The 17897-nt window shown below is 50.4% G+C and overlaps 9 protein-coding genes across 9 annotated transcripts; 4 read left to right on the forward strand and 5 right to left on the reverse strand.

Moving 5' to 3' along the window:
• The first annotated feature begins 88 nt into the window (after window positions 1–88).
• On the forward strand, window positions 89–910 carry BJX67DRAFT_350764 (uncharacterized protein). The gene has a single exon (XM_071028850.1). The coding sequence runs from the start codon at window positions 609–611 to the stop codon at window positions 825–827; it is 219 nt and encodes a 72-aa protein (XP_070887405.1). The 5' UTR covers window positions 89–608; the 3' UTR covers window positions 828–910.
• Window positions 911–2819, reverse strand: BJX67DRAFT_57538 (uncharacterized protein). The gene is made up of 3 exons (XM_071035180.1): window positions 2054–2819; window positions 1518–1994; window positions 911–1472 (listed from the first exon to the last, which is right to left on the reverse strand). The coding sequence occupies exons 1-3, from the start codon at window positions 2687–2689 to the stop codon at window positions 1146–1148; spliced, it is 1440 nt and encodes a 479-aa protein (XP_070887406.1). The 5' UTR covers window positions 2690–2819; the 3' UTR covers window positions 911–1145.
• A 2153-nt stretch (window positions 2820–4972) lies between these two features.
• Window positions 4973–5746, forward strand: BJX67DRAFT_57607 (uncharacterized protein). The gene has a single exon (XM_071035181.1). It carries the CDS (start codon window positions 5212–5214, stop codon window positions 5617–5619), a length of 408 nt encoding a protein of 135 aa, XP_070887407.1. The 5' UTR covers window positions 4973–5211; the 3' UTR covers window positions 5620–5746.
• On the reverse strand, window positions 5701–6533 carry BJX67DRAFT_57411 (uncharacterized protein). The gene has a single exon (XM_071035178.1). It carries the CDS (start codon window positions 6250–6252, stop codon window positions 5782–5784), a length of 471 nt encoding a protein of 156 aa, XP_070887408.1. The 5' UTR covers window positions 6253–6533; the 3' UTR covers window positions 5701–5781.
• Window positions 6350–7193, forward strand: BJX67DRAFT_57503 (uncharacterized protein). The gene is made up of 3 exons (XM_071035179.1): window positions 6350–6475; window positions 6690–6758; window positions 6821–7193. The coding sequence occupies exons 2-3, from the start codon at window positions 6700–6702 to the stop codon at window positions 7050–7052; spliced, it is 291 nt and encodes a 96-aa protein (XP_070887409.1). The 5' UTR covers window positions 6350–6475; window positions 6690–6699; the 3' UTR covers window positions 7053–7193.
• A 406-nt stretch (window positions 7194–7599) lies between these two features.
• On the reverse strand, window positions 7600–9202 carry BJX67DRAFT_350769 (40S ribosomal protein eS4). The gene is made up of 5 exons (XM_071028851.1): window positions 9075–9202; window positions 8813–8950; window positions 8449–8733; window positions 7987–8281; window positions 7600–7927 (listed from the first exon to the last, which is right to left on the reverse strand). The coding sequence occupies exons 1-5, from the start codon at window positions 9086–9088 to the stop codon at window positions 7874–7876; spliced, it is 786 nt and encodes a 261-aa protein (XP_070887410.1). The 5' UTR covers window positions 9089–9202; the 3' UTR covers window positions 7600–7873.
• Window position 9203: 1 nt separating this feature from the next.
• Window positions 9204–11005, reverse strand: BJX67DRAFT_350773 (aspartate-semialdehyde dehydrogenase family protein). The gene is made up of 3 exons (XM_071028852.1): window positions 10601–11005; window positions 10287–10544; window positions 9204–10225 (listed from the first exon to the last, which is right to left on the reverse strand). The coding sequence occupies exons 1-3, from the start codon at window positions 10626–10628 to the stop codon at window positions 9420–9422; spliced, it is 1092 nt and encodes a 363-aa protein (XP_070887411.1). The 5' UTR covers window positions 10629–11005; the 3' UTR covers window positions 9204–9419.
• Window positions 11006–11139: 134 nt separating this feature from the next.
• On the reverse strand, window positions 11140–13309 carry BJX67DRAFT_57710 (uncharacterized protein). The gene is made up of 4 exons (XM_071035182.1): window positions 12741–13309; window positions 11613–12666; window positions 11383–11564; window positions 11140–11316 (listed from the first exon to the last, which is right to left on the reverse strand). Exons 1-4 carry the CDS (start codon window positions 13059–13061, stop codon window positions 11167–11169), a joined length of 1707 nt encoding a protein of 568 aa, XP_070887412.1. The 5' UTR covers window positions 13062–13309; the 3' UTR covers window positions 11140–11166.
• Window positions 13310–13787: 478 nt separating this feature from the next.
• BJX67DRAFT_380218 (uncharacterized protein) lies at window positions 13788–17452 on the forward strand (the record flags this gene model as incomplete). Its single annotated transcript, XM_071032747.1, has 9 exons — window positions 13788–13871; window positions 13931–14078; window positions 14153–14247; window positions 14329–14943; window positions 15002–15154; window positions 15205–16419; window positions 16478–16606; window positions 16659–16775; window positions 16832–17452. The coding sequence occupies 9 exons, from the start codon at window positions 13788–13790 to the stop codon at window positions 17450–17452; spliced, it is 3177 nt and encodes a 1058-aa protein (XP_070887413.1).
• Window positions 17453–17897: the final 445 nt, after the last annotated feature.

Raw genomic sequence — 17897 nt, forward strand, 5'->3', positions numbered from 1 at the left:
CTTACGACTTCTGGAAAAGCAGTGACAAAAATGCTCACGTGAGATGCGCTGAATCAGCAAGCATCCAGACTCCACGCCACTTAAGTGACAAGAATTTATATACAAGCATCTATTTGGGATCAGGAAGTATTTGGTTACCTTGGGCCCCAGCCGTATCTAGCTTATCCAGGCCAGGAGATTACAAGCTGTCAACATCCGAAACAGAACCTGAAGATATCCGACTGTCTCGTCGTGGCGATCATAGAGTCACAGTGCTCACCACAATCTTACCAACCTTTGTTATAATTGAGCCTCTAACTCTGTACCCTTTGGCAGCACTGCACAGGGTAACTAACCATAATCAAGGATTGGCGGTTGGCTCTGCCCATTACTCGACCTTGAAGGCTTCCTCACCGACCAAATCCCAACACATGCTGAAGCCAGGGGCAAAGGTGGCGATCCCTGCAACCACTTGTGCCTTAGCCTACCAATTGGCAAACCTTTCTGGCTTGCTGGCTATTCTGGGCGCCGGTGTGATAGACGCCACCTCGGAGCCGAAAGTGGTGCGGAATTACCTTGTCGCTCTGGCTACTGCTGGTGTGGGGCAAGTGTAAGTGACCTGCCATGCGATGGGCTGGGAGGTGTTTTTTGACGACAAAGGCTGGAAGGTACTTACTTGGGGCAACGTTGGGGTAACGAAGTTTCTATTTGTGAATCGATTGATGTATTTCATGGGCTTTTTTGGGTATTCTCGAAGCGGCGTCTCTGAGGGAAAGGAGGAGAAGGACAAAAAGAGCTTAAATGCTACGAAATGTTTTCGTGATCGCAATGAGGTGTGGTACTGTTAGGTGAGGTACCTAGGTATCTCTGGTGTACTGCTTCTATCACCAGTCGTGGAACATTCCATTAATAATTCATCAGGAGTGCAGTACGCGCTGTTGACATCGATATACCCCAAGTACGAGCGACGTTCCCGTAGTTTATCATCATTAAAACTCGTCAAAAGCCAGTCATTAAATCCGGCTTAAACTTTACACTTCCCCGCTAATTTATGAGCCGAAAATTCCCTTACTCTGCCCGGCCGTTACATCATATATCACATTTCCACTCCACCTTGTTACAAGCATATGTCCTTCTTCAAATCTCGTGTGAGCTGTGCTCATGTTTTAGCGCTTGGGGATAACCGGCTGGGGGAGAACTGTTTTCAGTTGTTGGGAGAGAAGCTGAAGCACACGGTCGCCATGCTGACGGTACTCGTTCAGATGTGGGAGTAGGAAAGGTAACCCCGGAGCCTGGTTATACTGCTGGCGGTATGCGGCATAGTTCTGAGAGGGCTCGAGGAGGTATAGCAATTCGGGGGGAAGCATTGGGTTTAGAGCCAGAGCGGTAGTTCCGCTGTCTGTGCGGACAGGCGCTGATTCTGAAACGCTGTATCTGTGTAGCCCACTCAGGATTGCTGTCAAAGAATGGTAGTTCCGGAGAACGAGAAGAGGCTGCGACCTGTTAGTTGATTCGCGAGGCAAGACATGAGAACCCACCTGGAGGCACTCCTGAATATATTCAATCATGTCTGGAAGCGCCCTACAGCATTCCCAAACGTCTATACTGAGCTTTTCCCATTGTACGGACAGGCGATTAGCCAGGGTACTATTGAAGACCTCCTGGTCCACTAATTTCGAAAAGTCTCGTTCGTCGGTTCCAGTCAGCGTACGGGCGAAATCCATAGACGACTCTGAGGCGAGGACGTCTTCAAGGAAGGAAAAGACGATACTAAAAGGTCGAGACCATTTCATTTCTCTGGAATGCAAGTACGTCCGCTCGAAACGGATCCCGAGCACGCAAAGCACCTTGAGGATCGCTGTTAGGTCTGGTGGAAGTTCTCTGAAGAGACGCTGAATTGAGCTGGCAAAGAAGTCAAAGCCCGGGGCCATGTCGGTGATATCGAGTTGGAGGCCTGCGGCTTGTAGGGCACTAATCACAGCACGATGAGCAAAGGGGCTTCGACTTCGAAGATGCTTGAATATCTCAGTCAGCGTGTATTAGCATCACTATAGCTAGATTTAGACCCACGAACCTCTTCTACCTCTGCATACCTCGCTATCTCCTCGGGAAACGCGTTTAGGTGATCTAACAGGTGAGCATAGAAAACCGTATGCTGTTGCAAGAACCATTCCACTCGTCCAGAAGGGTACCCCAGAGCATATCGAACCAACTCCTCAAACGATATTCGGGCAAAATGAAGATGGCTTTCAGTATCGATGGCTCTCGCAATGGTCAGCGGATCCAAATCGGCGTCCTTTCGAGCTGGGAGCCAGCTCCATGAGACCAAGGGAGGGGCTGTCGTTTGACACCGATGAAGAATTTCCTCGACCTTCTGTATGTGTGAGAGACTGGCGAGACGTACTCTTTCCTGGGGTCTCGCGAGCGCAATAAGGAAACTCTCAACCGTAGCTGCGCTACGGCTTTGGAGTGCCATCCGTGGGAGCTGCTCGTCAGGAAACAGTCTGTAGCGGATGACTCTTTTGATCTCTTCAATTTCGAAAGCCCAAAGAACAGTGGTAGCCTCGTCCTCCCACCATCGGTACGGGACGTTCCACTGGGGTCGCTCGTCACTCGATCGAAACAATGATGGATAGCTTGGCTGTCCGAACATGTATGGTGCGCCTCCGGTCGAATCTCCAACGAGAAGATGAGGTGAAAAGTGTGACATTATGTCCTCGAACGGAACAAGCACGTGGGTAGTATCACGATTTTGGGAGATCCTTCTGCTCCAGTCGCAGCAGTATAGTTTTAGTACTCCAGCGACGATGATATCATCATGATGAGCAAGGAGAACAAAGCAAAGAAAAGTGGGAAGAACGAGAGAACGGAAAAGTCCTTGAAGAGAGCATGTCAATACCTTCTTGTCTTTTGTGTCCGTTTCTGTACTACCGAACAATTTTCGAGTTTCGAGAATCTCGGAACCATGCGCCTAGAGTCGATGCATTGTCTGGCGGATGCCTGCCAGAGACAGAGACAACAGGGATGTTGAAAGAAGAGCTACTTGCGTGGGAAGCAAGATATCCTCCTCGGCTCCTGGCGACGACGGAGGGAAAGAGCAACTCAGATGGCCAATGAGACAGAGAGAAATGAGCCACCGCAGTTGACGAGGAGAGAACAAGGACTGAGGGGTGGGATGAGGATGAAATTTTAGGGAACGAAGCAGCTTTTCTATCCAGGGCAACAGTCGAGGAGGGATTGGAAAGGGGAGGCCCGTGACAGCCGAGAGAAGACAAGTACACACGCCCATGGAATCGTCATGATTATTGTCATTCGTCAATATATGCTTCTCTTTCTTCGCCTTCCCAGTTCTATTGGAATCCTCGTCAATCCTTCAGTTCACCTGTTGCCAGCCGACTGGACGACGACTCATGACGGCGCTCGTTGTCCCATCCCTGGCTGCTGACCACTGGAGCGCTCAAGGAGAGTAGAATGTGGCCAGTGGCGCATCGCCTCGCCAGATGATCTGGTTCCAAACCACTGGGTTCCCGAGAGCCAGGTAGGGCCGGTTAGTGTGAGCTCTCGACGGAGATTACCTGGAGGTCAGAGCTGAAAAAGGGGATGTAGGTGGGGACTTTACAAGGAAGAAGATGGCAAAATGCGACGGCTAATCATGTTCTCGGACTTCAAGTCGGGAAAGAGCGAGAAGGTTAAAAATGGATGACCGAATTTGGAGATTGAGAAGCAACTCGGTGGAAGGTGACTGGTGGCCAATTCGCCATGCATGGCCCGTCGAGGGCTCCGGGAACTGTTGCTTTGAGATCAACGCCCCTGAGGAACCGTTAAAAATCTTCTTTGTCCGAAAAGCATCACCACTGCTGAATAGTGCAGACACCAGAGGAAGAGTCAGTGACGAGAGAATTCCCCACATCAGGGAGCAAAAAGCAAAAACAAAGCCCGCTTCTTGTCCCCCTATCACCCGTCGGCAGTCGTCCTTGCAAGGGATGCGTCCTCGTCCACTCGCGGGAAGTATACGCGGCCCAAAGTCGGTCGACCCTGAGAACGATGAACACCACCGTTGTTCGGTCTGTTTGGTAATAAGTCTGACCATTGAGGATAGCAACACCACAACCTAACTGGCCCACCGTTTATGTGGTATTTAAGGAAAGAGAAGCGGTCAGGAGCACAGCCTTTACCGTAGCATTTCCAGCACCTCTGAATGGCTGAGCAGTGAACAGCAACCAACATCGAACTCAACGTTTAGGTCCAAGAAAATTCCACCAAATATTCCGAGTAGGGCCTCGTCGGATCCTTGTGGACACCACTTTGGAGGCAATCTGCTATTAGTGTTGTTTGTTCGCCTCTGGCGGTGTGCCAGCCTTTGTGTTTGAGGTCGATCGATTGAGGCGAGTCGAAGGACGAGAAGCTGGAGCGGGACGTCGTACATCAAATCATGACTGCTACCTGTCGAGCGCGGCGAGCCCAAACAGAGAAGGGGAGTGGAGGAGCAGGAAACCCATCGGGGGGCAATGGATGAGCACCGCCATGTCATTTCATGACGACGTCAGTGCTCTGGAGCAAGATTATCTTCCACCACGCCACTCGTCAGCAGCACATCCGACTGAATTCTTCGGAAGACCGATGTGGGAGCGATATGGGAAGGGCACAGGATGATCCATCCGAGCCGAGTCACAAGGGCCCAGAAGGAGTGCAAGCTGGAGGAACAATCTTGGTCCTCGTCCGTCATCACCCAGACGTCTGGTGGACGGAATGATGCTCACTAGCGCCAGCCTGAGTCCGCGACGAGGTGAGTGGTTCTTCACTCTGCGAGTCTGCGTCCATGCTTTCTTGGGCCGACACAGAGTCTCGTTGAGATTCGTCGATCACATTGAGTCCCAGATTGACTTCGTGACACATCCATGGATCCCGATGGGTCCCAGAGCGGCTTCTCCGTCTTCCCGCAAGTCTATATCCTGATTCCGTTGCATGACGCTTTGCTTTCCAACTTCCCAAGATCTTCAACTCAGAATTCGTCGCTTTCGAGCTTTCCAGCTTTCATTCCCTTTCGTTTCTTTTTTTCTTTTCTTCATTTTTTATTTTGTTTCTCTGTCCTTTGGAAACGTACCTCAGACTTGCTCCCGACACCCAGGCTCGTGACTGACCTCGAATTCCTGAGAAAAGCAATTGGGCAGTTCAGGCCGGGGATCTGAGGTAAAAGCAAAGCATAACTCTTGTTCGTTGGCGGTCGTCGGGATGAAGCAAACTTTGAAGCAAGCTACCTGGAATGAGTTTTCTTTCGGTAAATCGACCGATCAGACGCAGTCCTCGCATTTCCGTCAGAGAATGCGATCTTGGTTCCAAGGTTGGCTCCAAGGTTGCTGCCTTGGCACAGCTGTTGTCTGGATGGCTGAACCCTATTTTATCGTTGCATCAAAAATGGACAACCCTGGAACGAGAAGAACCGATCAATCGAACAAAGCTCGGTTTAATTTCCTTCTGCTTCATGACCCCCTGATCGGGGACCTCGATGGCCAGTGGCGGCGGAGCAACACGTGCATAAGACTCGCAGCCGGTCAGGTTCCCCCGCCTCAAGGCAACTATGGAGGAGGGAATAATCATTCCTTGTCTCCGTTAAGAATCGAAATCGGACTTGAAACCTAATTCGGAGGACAGTATTGGAGAAAAAAGAAGAAGAGAATCCACAACGAGGAAATCCAACCGCGGGGCCGGGGCCTGTGGGGTTCCGCTGAATGGAGCCATGACAATATACTCTTGCATCAGGATTTGACATCCCATGTCAGCCCAGGTCAGGCCGAGAACGCACTAGGGACGAAGCAAATATCCAGGGGGTGGTAAAAACAGGCATATTGGATACAAGAGCGGGTGCAATCGCTCCGGCCTCTTCGTGAGAAACTTCACCACCTGCCTATCACGCTGGAAAGGAAAGGGAATGGGAGGAGGAGAAATAGTAAAAAGAGAAGAGACCTGATTTGGGACTCCCACCTTGTGGGACAGCCTAAGACAATCCCAAAAAAACCCATTGACGGCTTTAGGAGGGGGGAAAGGTGGCACGCTGCTTGAGACGACTTCGGTGATGCCAAGGGCTGGTTGGAAGCAGAGTCCAGACGCTTCCACGATGCTGTTGCCATGCGAGACATGCCGTGGGCAGCCACATACATTCATCCATGCTTTTCTTGCTGTGAAACCAATGGTTGGGTAGAAGAATTTCTCAGGTCGTTTTAGGCGTGGCGTGGTGTCAGACCGAGCCAGCGGATCATCCATTGATGAATGCATAAGTGTACATCGGCTGCCACTTCATCTCCTGGGGAAGACTGGTCGATGCCCAGGGATTGTTCCTAGGCTGGCTGCTGAACATCAAGATATCGGAATTCATGTTGCCTGCAGCCGTGTTCTGAGATGGGCTTCTGAATTCTCCTGGTGGATTGTGATGCCTGTGCAGGGCCCAAGTGCAGTGCACGGAGAGACTCTACACGAAGTCGACAGATAAGAATTTGAGGTACATTGGCTCTCTCCTCCTCTGCCTCTCTGAGGCATTGAAGTTGTTGCTGGTTTCAGTTTTACATCGTGCCTGCGAAAATCTATCGTTCCAAGCACCCGCACCTTAGATAACACACATCAATTGTTCCTGAGTTGCTCAGATGGAGAAGTCGATCCCCAGACGGGACCTTGGAAGCCCCGATTGGATATATCGACTGACTTCCGAGCACCAGAATCTGGTCGATGCACCCGTGCCCCGTTTCTCCGCTCTCACAAGACCAACTGATCCCTTCAACTTTCCGGTGCGCAAATGAATATCGAGACTGAAATGAGATGGTGCTCCTGTGTTGATTTTTTTGATGAGGTCTGACATCCCTCGACGATACCCATCAGAAAGAAGTTCCCGGCGGTTACGCTCGGCCAGTGGGAGAGTCGAGACTGAACGAGGCCAAGATGACTCGTCATTTGCACTCGATTCAAGAATGAGTGGCTCGTGTCTGATGTTGGTAAGCTTTCTATCTTGCAACTTGATCAAATGCAACGTGGTTTTCTCCTTGCACACAGACCATCGCCCCCAACCAGGTTTCATGAGATGATGGGAGACTTCACCAGAAATCATTGAGGGACAAGAAATTCGGATCCTGGATTTCCATGGCCTTGTGTGGGGCCATACGAGGCAGATGCAAAGGCACAGCCATGGTTTGGAGGTGTGTCTTTCCAACTTGTCGAGCGAAATACTGAGATCCGTGCTCGCCGCACTGCTTCGTTGTTCGTGCTCAGGCGCACAACTTAATTAACGTGGGACCATGCTCCCTGAGCCATGGAATTATCGCACGTCGGTAGTCGGGTTCGTCCATGCAATCGGGGAATGCAAGAGCAAAGTATTCCCGGGGGTTGCGTGGACCCATGGGAACAAATTCTGGATTCTTCAAGGCTGACATAACAATTGGTCTGGGGCTACAGGCAGCCTTGCCGGATACTCCCATCACTTACTTTGTAGCACATGGCGGAGGCAATGTTACGGAGAGCCATTCTTGTCTATAGCGACAAAAACATCAAAAGTCAACTACTGGGGGGAAGAGGAGGATACGAGTGTTAATACGGGTACCCAAAACAGTTGAAAAGGGGTTAAAACCCAACTCAATGGATATTGCAGATTTCAGAGGTATCATCAAATACAAAGGGTGTACCAACTTAAACAGGGCCTGAATTCTTCTTTCGACCCTCTCTAGGAACAATCCCAGCCTACAGACCAGGAAAACAGTGTAGACAACTTTTTGTTCATTCATAGTAGCAGGTGTCATACAGTCCCCCAAAGCAAGACAAGACCATGTCTGCGCGGGTGGGATGTTGGCATTTTCTTACATTACCGAGCCGTGTTGCTTCCCCATAGTCTCGTTCACTTACCAGACGACAGTTACTGCGCAAGAGCATAAGCACGGCGGCGGTCACGCTCCTCGGCAATAGAGAGCTGCATAGAATATTAGCGAATCCCCTTCTAAGATGTTTATAATCGAGGACGGAGCATACCTTGACACCCTTGCCCTTGGGGAGGGAAATCCAGGGCTTGTCGTGGCCAATGACGAAGACGTTGCTCTCACGGGTGGCGAAGGTGTTGTCAATAGCGTCCTTGATGTGGACAATGTTGAAACCACCGTCGTGGCGCTCACGGTGAGTGACAACACCAACACGCCCCATGTTGCGACCACCAGTGACCATGCAGACAACACCGGTATCGAAACGGACGAAGTCGGAAATCTTGCCAGTAGCAATGTCAACCTTGACGGTGTCGTTGACCTTGATGGCGGGGTCTGGGTAGCGGATACTATACGGAAAGCCTCGATTAGCACAAATTGTCCTGAAGGGCCAGACCCTTAATCAGACAAGAGTAAGGGTGGGTGTTGATGCCGAAGTTCTCTCGCCCTCCGCCGATCAACCAAAGCTTGGTCCAACGACTGAATGACGCGGAACTTGTGGAGAGTATTCACTCACGTTCTCGCATCGTGCGTAACCAAGAATGGGATCCCGCCCTTGCCGAGTTGCACCCTCTTGACCTTGCAGAGTTTGTACTCAGCCTCCTCAGCCTGGATGCGGTGAACGGTGAAGCGGCCCTTGGTGTCGTAGATGAGACGGAAGTTCTCGCCGGTCTTCTCGATACCAATGACGTCCATGAATCCCGCAGGGTAGGTAGGATCGGTGCGGACCTTGCCGTCAACCTGGATGAGACGCTGCATCATGATCGCCTTGGTCTCGCGGCCGTTAAGAGCATACTTGAGACTATAGAACAGGGATATACAGTCAGTTCACGATTCTTATCTGTAGAAGTAACATTAAAGAGAATTGCTATGATTCGTACCGGTTGCGAATGAAGACGATCAGGGGCAGACAATCCCTGAGCTTGTGAGGACCGGGGGAGGCTTTGGGCGCGTAGGTTCCGGACATTTTGTCCAAAAGCCAGTGCGACGGCGCACTGAGGCGCTTTTGGTGCTTCTTTCTGGAGAATCATTTCAGTCAGTATCGACTTCTTGACGTTAATAGGTAACGGCGGTTTGTCCGGAGGTCGAGATGTCTCGACAGGCATTTAAGAACAACTAAGGCTAGATAAGTGGGAAACTCACGGTCCGCGAGGCATCTTGGCTTCTTTGTTGACTGAAACCCGGTAAGTTGTCTGATGTATCGCGAGAAACAGAGGCTGGAAGAAGAGATCCCTTCAAGTTCGACATGCGGCCACTCGCGGATTTCGCTTCGTGGGTTGGTGGGATTATGCCCTAACGCTAGACCTAAAATAGTCCGTCATTTCTTCATACTCAATTCAGGTTAGACCGCATTCATTATGATGACATAATCATGGCAGTCGCGGACCGAACTTCTGGAGAAGAGAAAGAACAACAGTTGGGTTGGTTCGCGTTGCAATATAGAAAAATCAATATATAGCGCTCTCTGGACAAGCTATGCACTTTTATCTATATGTATCCCTTGATGACAGCCACTTCAGCGTTGAGGATCGATGACCCCGCAGCTCCAATGACAGTGTTGTGTGAGAGGGCTGCGAATCTGATGTCGAAGTAACCACCAGGGTTACCTTCGCGCACTCGGCCCACGCTCACGGTGTATCCTCTGTTGATATCTCGGTCTAGCCTTGGTTGCGGCCTGTCAGGTTCATCAAAGACTTTAATCGCCACGGCAGGGGCGGAGGGGCAACCGAGTTTTTGAGCTTCGGACTGATAGTCTCTCATCGCCTGCGCCACCTGTTCGGCGCTGGGCGCCGGGCGATTCTTGAAGCGCAGAGATACGAACGCCATGTGTCCGTCAGTGACGCCCACACGAGTACAGGTAGCTCCAATCCTGAGCCCTTCTTGCTCGCTGAAAGCGGTTGCATCCGCATTTAAGGAGCCGAGGATCTTCTGGGCCTCGTTCTCGAGCTTATCTTCTTCACCGCTGATGAATGGGATAACATTGTCCATGATGTCCATACTGGGCACGCCGGGATAGCCAGCTCCCGACACAGCTTGTTCAGTGAACACCTCCACCTCTTCAACAGGTCCGAACTTGGCCTGGAGAGCTGCAAACGGAATCACGATACCAATAACTGCACAGTTTGAATTGCAAACTAAGAAGCCTTTCTTCAACCCAAAATATGCCCTCTGGTGAGGGATGAGGTCGAGGTGATCAGGATTGACTGTAGGAACAACAAGAGGGACAACGGGGTGTTTGCGGTAGTTCTTTGCATTCGAGAAGACTGGGATGTTGGCTTTGATGAATTCCATCTCTGCAAAATACCGATGTGCTTTATTAACATATGCTGAAAAAGGTCAAAGGGTCCAACTAACCAAGATCACCCGCAACATCGCTGTTGAGACCAGAGAACACGAGGTCACAGTCACTGAATTGTTCGGCTTTGCAATCTCGTAAAACTAAGTTGCTGAGCTTCTCAGACATTGCCGTACTCTGCTTCCATTTTACCGCATCTTTGTACTTCTTTCCCGCAGAACGCTCCGAGGCTCCAACGGCATGAAGTTCCAAGAAGGGATGGTCGGCAAGGAGTAGGATGAACCTCTGGCCTACTGAGCCAGTAGCGCCCAGAACACCTGTTGGTTATGAGTGCTGGGAACAGTCATTTCAATCAATTGTGAATGAGCCATACCGCACTTCTTCTTGGGGAGGGCTGCCATCTTGCTCGGAATTTCGGCGATTCGGGAGTTCAGAATGCCCTAGCTCGAGTGTCAATTAGCATGTATGGTGGTCACAGGCTCGGCGCATGGCGAATAGCAGGGAAGAAGACAGAATTGTGTCGCTCATGGAACGGGGAGAGGGACGATGCTGCATGGACCGGTTGAGGACCCCCCCGCAATTTTGATCTTCGTGGGCGGGATAAGTGTGTGGCCCAAAAGGTCTCAACCACATCGTTTTCAGGCCTGGTAGGAATCAAACTGCAGTACTTACGACCTAAATATCGATTGAAGCTCCGAAGAGACACAATTGTAGCAATTTAAGAATCATGTTGCGATATCGCTCTGAAAAGAGTCATCTGCCCCCGCGATGAGTCAGCCTTTCCCAGGGCCGCAACAACTCTCATTGGAGGAATGCCCCACTGGTCGATGGAGTTTTCATACTTCGCCGAAAAGATCATGCTCCGCGATCTTGTGTAGGATGTAAGTCTCGATTCTGCGCAATGTACGAGTCTATATAGCATCTATCCGTAACTTAATTCTAGTCGTCTTTGAAATCGAAAATTTTCCCTGGATTTAAGAGCCAGTGGGGGTCGAAAGCTTTCTTGACGCTGCGCATGACCCCAATTGTTTCTGGACCGAGTTCCTTCTTGAGAGATGACTTTTTCCCTAAGCCAATGCCATGCTCGCCCTATATGAAAGTGTCAGTGTTAGCTTTGTCTATGCTTGCTTTGGTAATGAAAGGGTTGTGTATTACCGTGCAAGAACCCTCCATGTCAAGAGCACGGTCGACCATATCGTATACCACTTTCTCAACGCGCTCCTTCTCGTTCGGACCCTTAGGGTCGTACATTATACTTGAATGGAAGTTCCCATCGCCAATATGTCCAAGGATACTGGCGAATATGCCGAGGTCATCGAGCTCTTTTTTGGAGATTTCTATCACCGATGTCAGCATATACCGGAGCCATAACTGCGCCTACTTACCAATGATATCCGGCAGTCTCGAGATTGGAACGGCAACATCGGTAGACCACACTTCAGCCCCTTCTTTTCTCAAGGCCATCATACTCCATAGCGACTGTTTCCTTGCTGACCACAAGTCCTGTGCTTCCCTTTCGGATTTTGCAAATTCAAAGGATTCCGCATGATTACTTTTAGCAAGAGATTTGGTCAAGCTGATACTATCAGCAACACCAGCTTTTGTACCAGAGAACTTGAAGAAAAGCGTGGGTAGCGTCTTCCACGACCTTCCTGTGCCACCGGCTTTGTTGATCACATCCATCTGGACGTCGTCGAGAATCTCCATACACTGAACAGGGATCCCTTTTCGTATGACAAGCATGGCCGTCGATGCAGCGTCACGGATCGTGGGGAAAGCAACGACACCGACACGTGTCTCCTCTGGAATTGGCGCGAGCTTGAGAGTGGCTTCGGTCACAATCCCAAGTGTTCCTTCGGATCCTACAAACAATCCCGTCAAATTGTAGCCCGCCGATGTTTTGCGAGGGCGTCTGCGAGTCTTTATGACACGGCCGTCGGCCAAGACCACTGTAAGGTTAATCACCCAGTCCTTCATTGTTCCGTACCGCACCGCATTTGTCCCACTGCAGTTTGTCCCAATCATACCCCCTATCATGGCAGATGGCCCTGGGTCAACGGGGAAGAAGAGACCAGTATCTTTGATCTTCTCATTCAACTCCATCCACTGGATCGAGGGTTGCACAACGACATCCATGTCTGCCTCGTGCAGCTCTAGTACCTTGTTCATATAGGCAAAATCGATCGTCAAGCCGCCGTAGGGAGCCGAAAAATTGGCTTCGAGGCTGGAGCCACCGCAGTAGGGAACCATTGGCATCTTGTATTTGCTGCAGACCTTCGCAATCTCAGAAACATCTTCTGTACTAGATGGGTATGCAATTGCGACTGGTAGACAATCTGAGTTGACGCTCGACCACTCAGAGAAACCGTGTCGTTGTAAATCGTCCTCTTCTGTGCTAATCGTTTCGTCACCAAGTTTAGCTCGCAACTCAAGAATAGCCTGCTCGGTTTTCAGAGAAAAAAAGTGTTAGCGATACCTCGAATAAAGCTCCAGCTGATTGAGATATTGTGTACCTTTTCAAAATCCTTCGTAGGCCCATATTGCGGGACACCAGTGTCCTTGACCCAGGACGCCCGAGAACCGGCGATGCCATAACCGATCCCCGCAGCAACGGTAGATATTAGAAGTGTTTGCCCCGATATCCAGGATCTCGACGAATGTCCGGTGGACGACCCGGATCCGGATGAATAATCTCTTTTCTCACTCGTATGGGATCCTGAATTCAAACGAACGACTCTCGAAAGGGGGAGGCCAACACCGCGCGAGCGATAGAGGATGCGGGGGGTTGCGGGGAAACCCCGAGGCAAGAGGGCGGAGGGTGGCATCGCTCTCATCGCACGCCGAGGGTTGGGGAAAAGAATATGGAGGGAGTGATGGACGGCGAGTTGATGAGTGTGCTCTTTTGCGGCCGCGACACGACGGTTTTCAATACATCCTGTTCGAGGCTTGGGTGATGTTGCCAGGCCACATCACCTGGAGAATCTCCACCGGCAAATAGGAGCAGTGACCACCCACGGAATTCGGCCGAGTGGAGGAATTTGGACCAGGCGAATGTTGGAGCGGGAGGGCAGGTTCCAACGTCCTCGCCAAGAAGTCAGTGCCGTCTCCCACCTTTTCTCTTTGTCTCCCCCACGCTAAAGCTGATGGACGGCCCCCAAGAATGGGTGGCTCATGTCTCGGTCTGATTCAACTCCGAGGACTCCGGAATTTTGAGGCATCTCCACTTCATTTCAAGAAAAATGACGCCTGTGCTTCCACACCACTTTGCGGGGAATCGACATGACGTGCTGTAGAATACAAAATTTGGGAGTACACCGTAGACTTTGGATGACCTCTTGGGAGCCAGGATGAGTAACTTGAGACCAGGCCCAGAAAGTTCTTTGCTGAGCTTTGGGTCGTTTGGAGCCAAACCGTTGAGGGGGCAACCGGCCAGCAGAATTTCAATCGCGTTGTCCGACTTTCAGGCCTCGTGCTCGTGCAAGGCCTGGATAACCACATTGCATTGGGTAGGGGCGCCATCGCCTTGGTTTAATCAACTGCTCTTCGGGGGGCGTATCGACATGGAGGCCACGCCAGGCGCATTCCTTTGCTTGAGGCGAGAAGTGGAACGCTTGGTGACGGCACCATATGCACCGTCACTCCAGGTAAAATCCATCGGCAAATCGACTATAGAACCAATGAACTGATCATTTATATGCTCTAGACCCTCTATACCTTGACTCGACGAGTTTCCCCGACGCTGATCGACTTCTGGGTCTCTCAAAAGCCTTGCCAGGTCGGCGCTCTAGCTGAGGTTCTAGTGGACGCTCTCTCACGTTCCCGCCTTGCTTGTCCTTTACTTGCGAGCTTTGGTAAGTAAATCAGCTCAACTAGCTAGGTAGTTTACAGTTGATGTAATCCCACTGACACGGTACCTGCAAACTAGCACGGGCACCCGAATTCAGGAATAGCCTACTCCAGCAGCATCCGTACCTTCTAGACCAGTTTCTTCAGCAATCGGACCGAGAGAAAGAAGATGAGGTGAGTGCCTGATGTCACTGTTTACAACAGTTAGTTGGATGATGCATTGTAAGTAGGGCTAAGTCTTACCCCTGGGCATAGTGTCTTCCAGTATGCATCTCACTCCTCTCTTCTCCTTTCCCTTGCGGCCTTGTTCTGCCGGCGAGCCTCGCACCCTTTGTCATGAAGGTAATCGGAAAGATACAGGAAAGTCCGTCGGCGGAGAACCTTCGGAATCTGTACCTGATCTCCGGCTGCTTTCAGGCGACGGGGATGACGCTCGAGCTACCTCAAGAAGTAATGTCTTGCTTACAGACGGAGTTAACGAAGACACTCCGCAACCTTGAGGACCATATGGGGAATATCCTGTGTTTAGCGACTTTTGCAAGACTTGCATCCAGCCGAAGTGCACCCAACGAGGCGCAGAGCGAAGTCGAGGCTCAGCCCTGGTGGCAGAATATCAACAACTTCTTTGGCCCTAAACGCGGCTCCAAGACCCTAGATCTGGTCGTTCTACGGGTTATCCTTGCCTGCTCTTCCAGCTGTGGTGGCCTGACAGCGGAACAATCGGCAGAAAGTATTCGTCTTGCGATCGAGATTTGTAACTGCGTTGATACTGCACAGCGCCACTGCTGGATTGAAGGAAACTCGCTAAAAATTGCGAAACTAACTGAAAAGATCACCCGTGATGGCATCAACGGCAGTGTGAAAATGCTGGTATATACCACCCTCAAATGGGTGCGAAGTGCTTGTCATTGATATCTAACGTCTCTAGGCTGTATCATTCCTTCTCTCTCTCCTCCCTCCCGCAGCACTCTCGCCCGATTTGGCAAGGATAACATTAGAGTGGCTGGTCTCAGAGAATGCCGAAAGTGTGTCCGAGGTCTTCTCTTCACACGCTATTCCTCGTTTAGTGGAGGCCAACCTCGTGAGTATACGGAATCTTAAGGACTACATGCTTGGTCTAAATTCTACTAGGCTTGCTCACAACAGTTCACGTTCGACAAATTGTTGGATTATGTCTGTTCATCCTTACGATCTCATTCTTCTGGTAGCGTGCCCGTGGCTAAGTTGCAATTGGCGAAATTATTACTCGACTGCTTGCGATCTTTGGATTTGCAATCTTTGCCTGCCACACTTGTGAACCCAACATCCGAACAGTACCAGGATATTGTTCACTCTATAATCGATAGTTTCCCAAGAGAACCGAATCCCTTAAGGTGTGGCGAGGCTGCCGAGTGCCATCACGCAGCTTCGAAAATCGGGAACGATTTGCTCTTCGACTTGCTAATATTCTGGATTCAGATGATGCTCCGAAAAAACATGGAGCAAAAGGCGGCACATTTGTTTGAGACGACCCTGTTTCTACAATTGATTGCAAAGAGCAAGCATCTGCTGCCTCCCACGAAATGTGCGTTTTCCGATACTAGACCTGCTGATTTACGCGATTGCTTCCCATCATTGGAACTACGCGAACCGACGAATACTTCGAGAAGTGACTGGAGAACGGGAATGAGGGAGATTATGGCGGCCAATTCCCGTTTTTCAAACGGCAACATCATGCGGGGAGTCGAAGACGTCTGCTATGAGCTAGAGCAACGGTGTAGCAACATTGAGGCTCCCCTCAGAGTAGCCGAAGAAGAGCGCAAGAAAAGCTCTTTGGAGTCTGAGAGACTCAAAGAACAGAATGGCCATTTAGAAGACCGGCTACAAATAGCGTTAAACACGATCTCGGGACTCCAAGAAGAAACGTCTCGTCTGGAAGACCATGCTAAATCAGCCACTAGTCGCGCCGAAAAGTTTTCAATGGCCCTAGCTGAGTCTCGAAGTGAGCTGGACGACCTACGACGTACCTCGCAGGAGGCTCTCACCAGTGAACGAGAAACATTCAGGACTAGGGAGCTGGACATGATCGCATGCCTAACTCAAAGAGACGACCGCTTGGAGGAGCTGCAGGAACGGCTAAAATCCCAAACAGCAGAAAATGCGCGACTAGAGTTGGCCTTGGCCTCGGTATCAGGAGAGAAAGATTCCTCTCTTGAAAGTGTCGCGACCCTGAAGGATGAAGTCTCAGTTCTACGAACGAAACTCGAAAAGAATGGGTTCCTTCTTGGCCAGAAGGATGAGACGATTGAGTGTTTGCGGACCGAAAGGCAAGACGCTGATAAGCAAATAAAGGATCTGCAAAAGAAGGTGAGTTGGCTGCCTTTTCGGCTTGTCTTCGAGCATAAAATATTGAGACTACCCATAGTTAAGTGAAGAAACGTCCAAGTGCGAAAGCCTAAGGACTGCTCTTCAGGACACTACCGAGAAATTGAGAGCGGAGGTAGAAGAACTCCGATCAAAATCAGAATTAGAGTGTCTGAAAATGAGTGAAGAGGTAAGATACCTGCTAGATTCGTTTTCCGGGCTTTCGTCGCTGACTTTCGCAGGTGATGGAGCAGAAATCAAAGATCGTCTCCCTACGACGAGTAGTACACGACACTGCATCAAACGCCGCAAAGGAGCTGCAAACAAAACGAAACCACATCCAGCAATTAGAAGAGAAGGTGAGCAGAAGAGCAGGGCCTGAGCCCCATTTCTTCCCTGGCTGACTTTGGTTCAGGTACAGCATCTACGAGAAGAACGAGCGGCCAAAGCACTCGAGTTTTCCGAGGCACAGCAGCACATTACCAGGCTCATGGGTGTAATGGGCTTCAAACCTGCCTCTTCAGGTCGACAGATGTCCAGCAACTACCGTATCCAGCCTTCGTCTGAAACATCTCAACTTGCTACGATGCAAACACGAATAGATACAGGTGGTGGAGTGCCCCAAACCCGAGAAGAAGGCCCGCCATCCACCGCGGTAGGGCCCAGTACGACCCGTCCTGGGCCTCGGGGCCCTAAACGAACCCGGAATAAGGCATTCCCCTCCGCCCATCCGTCGTCGCCGCGCTCCCAAGCGTGTAGCAAAAAGTCGAAAGAGTCAGCACGTCGGGGCGACTCGAAGCCTCGCAATGGACGGAGGCCTCTCGAGGAGACAGACTCAAACAGTCACAGCAACCCACAAAGCTGCGAGCAATCACTCCATAGCTACAGCGATAGTTTCCGGGACAGCCAATGCAACAACCCACAAGACCAGAATCATCTTGAGGACCTCGAGTTGGAGTTAGACCTCGAGTTCTCAAAGGATTTTCTCTTTACGAGTACTGCTTTAACTGAGTTGGATGGTCATGGGCATGTCTAGGCTCGGTTTTCCCTATAACTAAAAGCTACATGATCAAAAATCCCATCAATTTCAACAACACAACTCAATTTCGAGACAATCTAACTAGAAAGATAATGATACCTAGGTACTCACAATAGATTACTTTTCAGGAAGCATGAAGCAAAACACAACACCACTTCTCGAAGGTTATTTCCTCCCTCCTTGAACCATTAACGCTTCATGAATATTTTGAAAATAACACATCTTACTTTGTCTATCGGGTGCCTGCAGAACTCTTGCAATCAAGACAGCTGTTTGACTTGGAGAAAGATTTTGCACCTGTTCACCTTTTCGCTTCTCCCACCTACCTCTCTCCTGGCAGATTCAGCGTCTAGGCTTTATTCACATCTTCACACCCTCACACATCTTCAACCCAATTCTCTGTCCCTGTAGCTTCCAAGGTTCAAAGTCCGGGCTTCCTCAC

Source organism: Aspergillus lucknowensis (genome assembly GCF_044049455.1).
Source record: "Aspergillus lucknowensis strain CBS 449.75 chromosome Unknown BJX67scaffold_14, whole genome shotgun sequence".
In the NCBI taxonomy this organism is placed as follows: Eukaryota; Fungi; Ascomycota; class Eurotiomycetes; order Eurotiales; family Aspergillaceae; genus Aspergillus; species Aspergillus lucknowensis.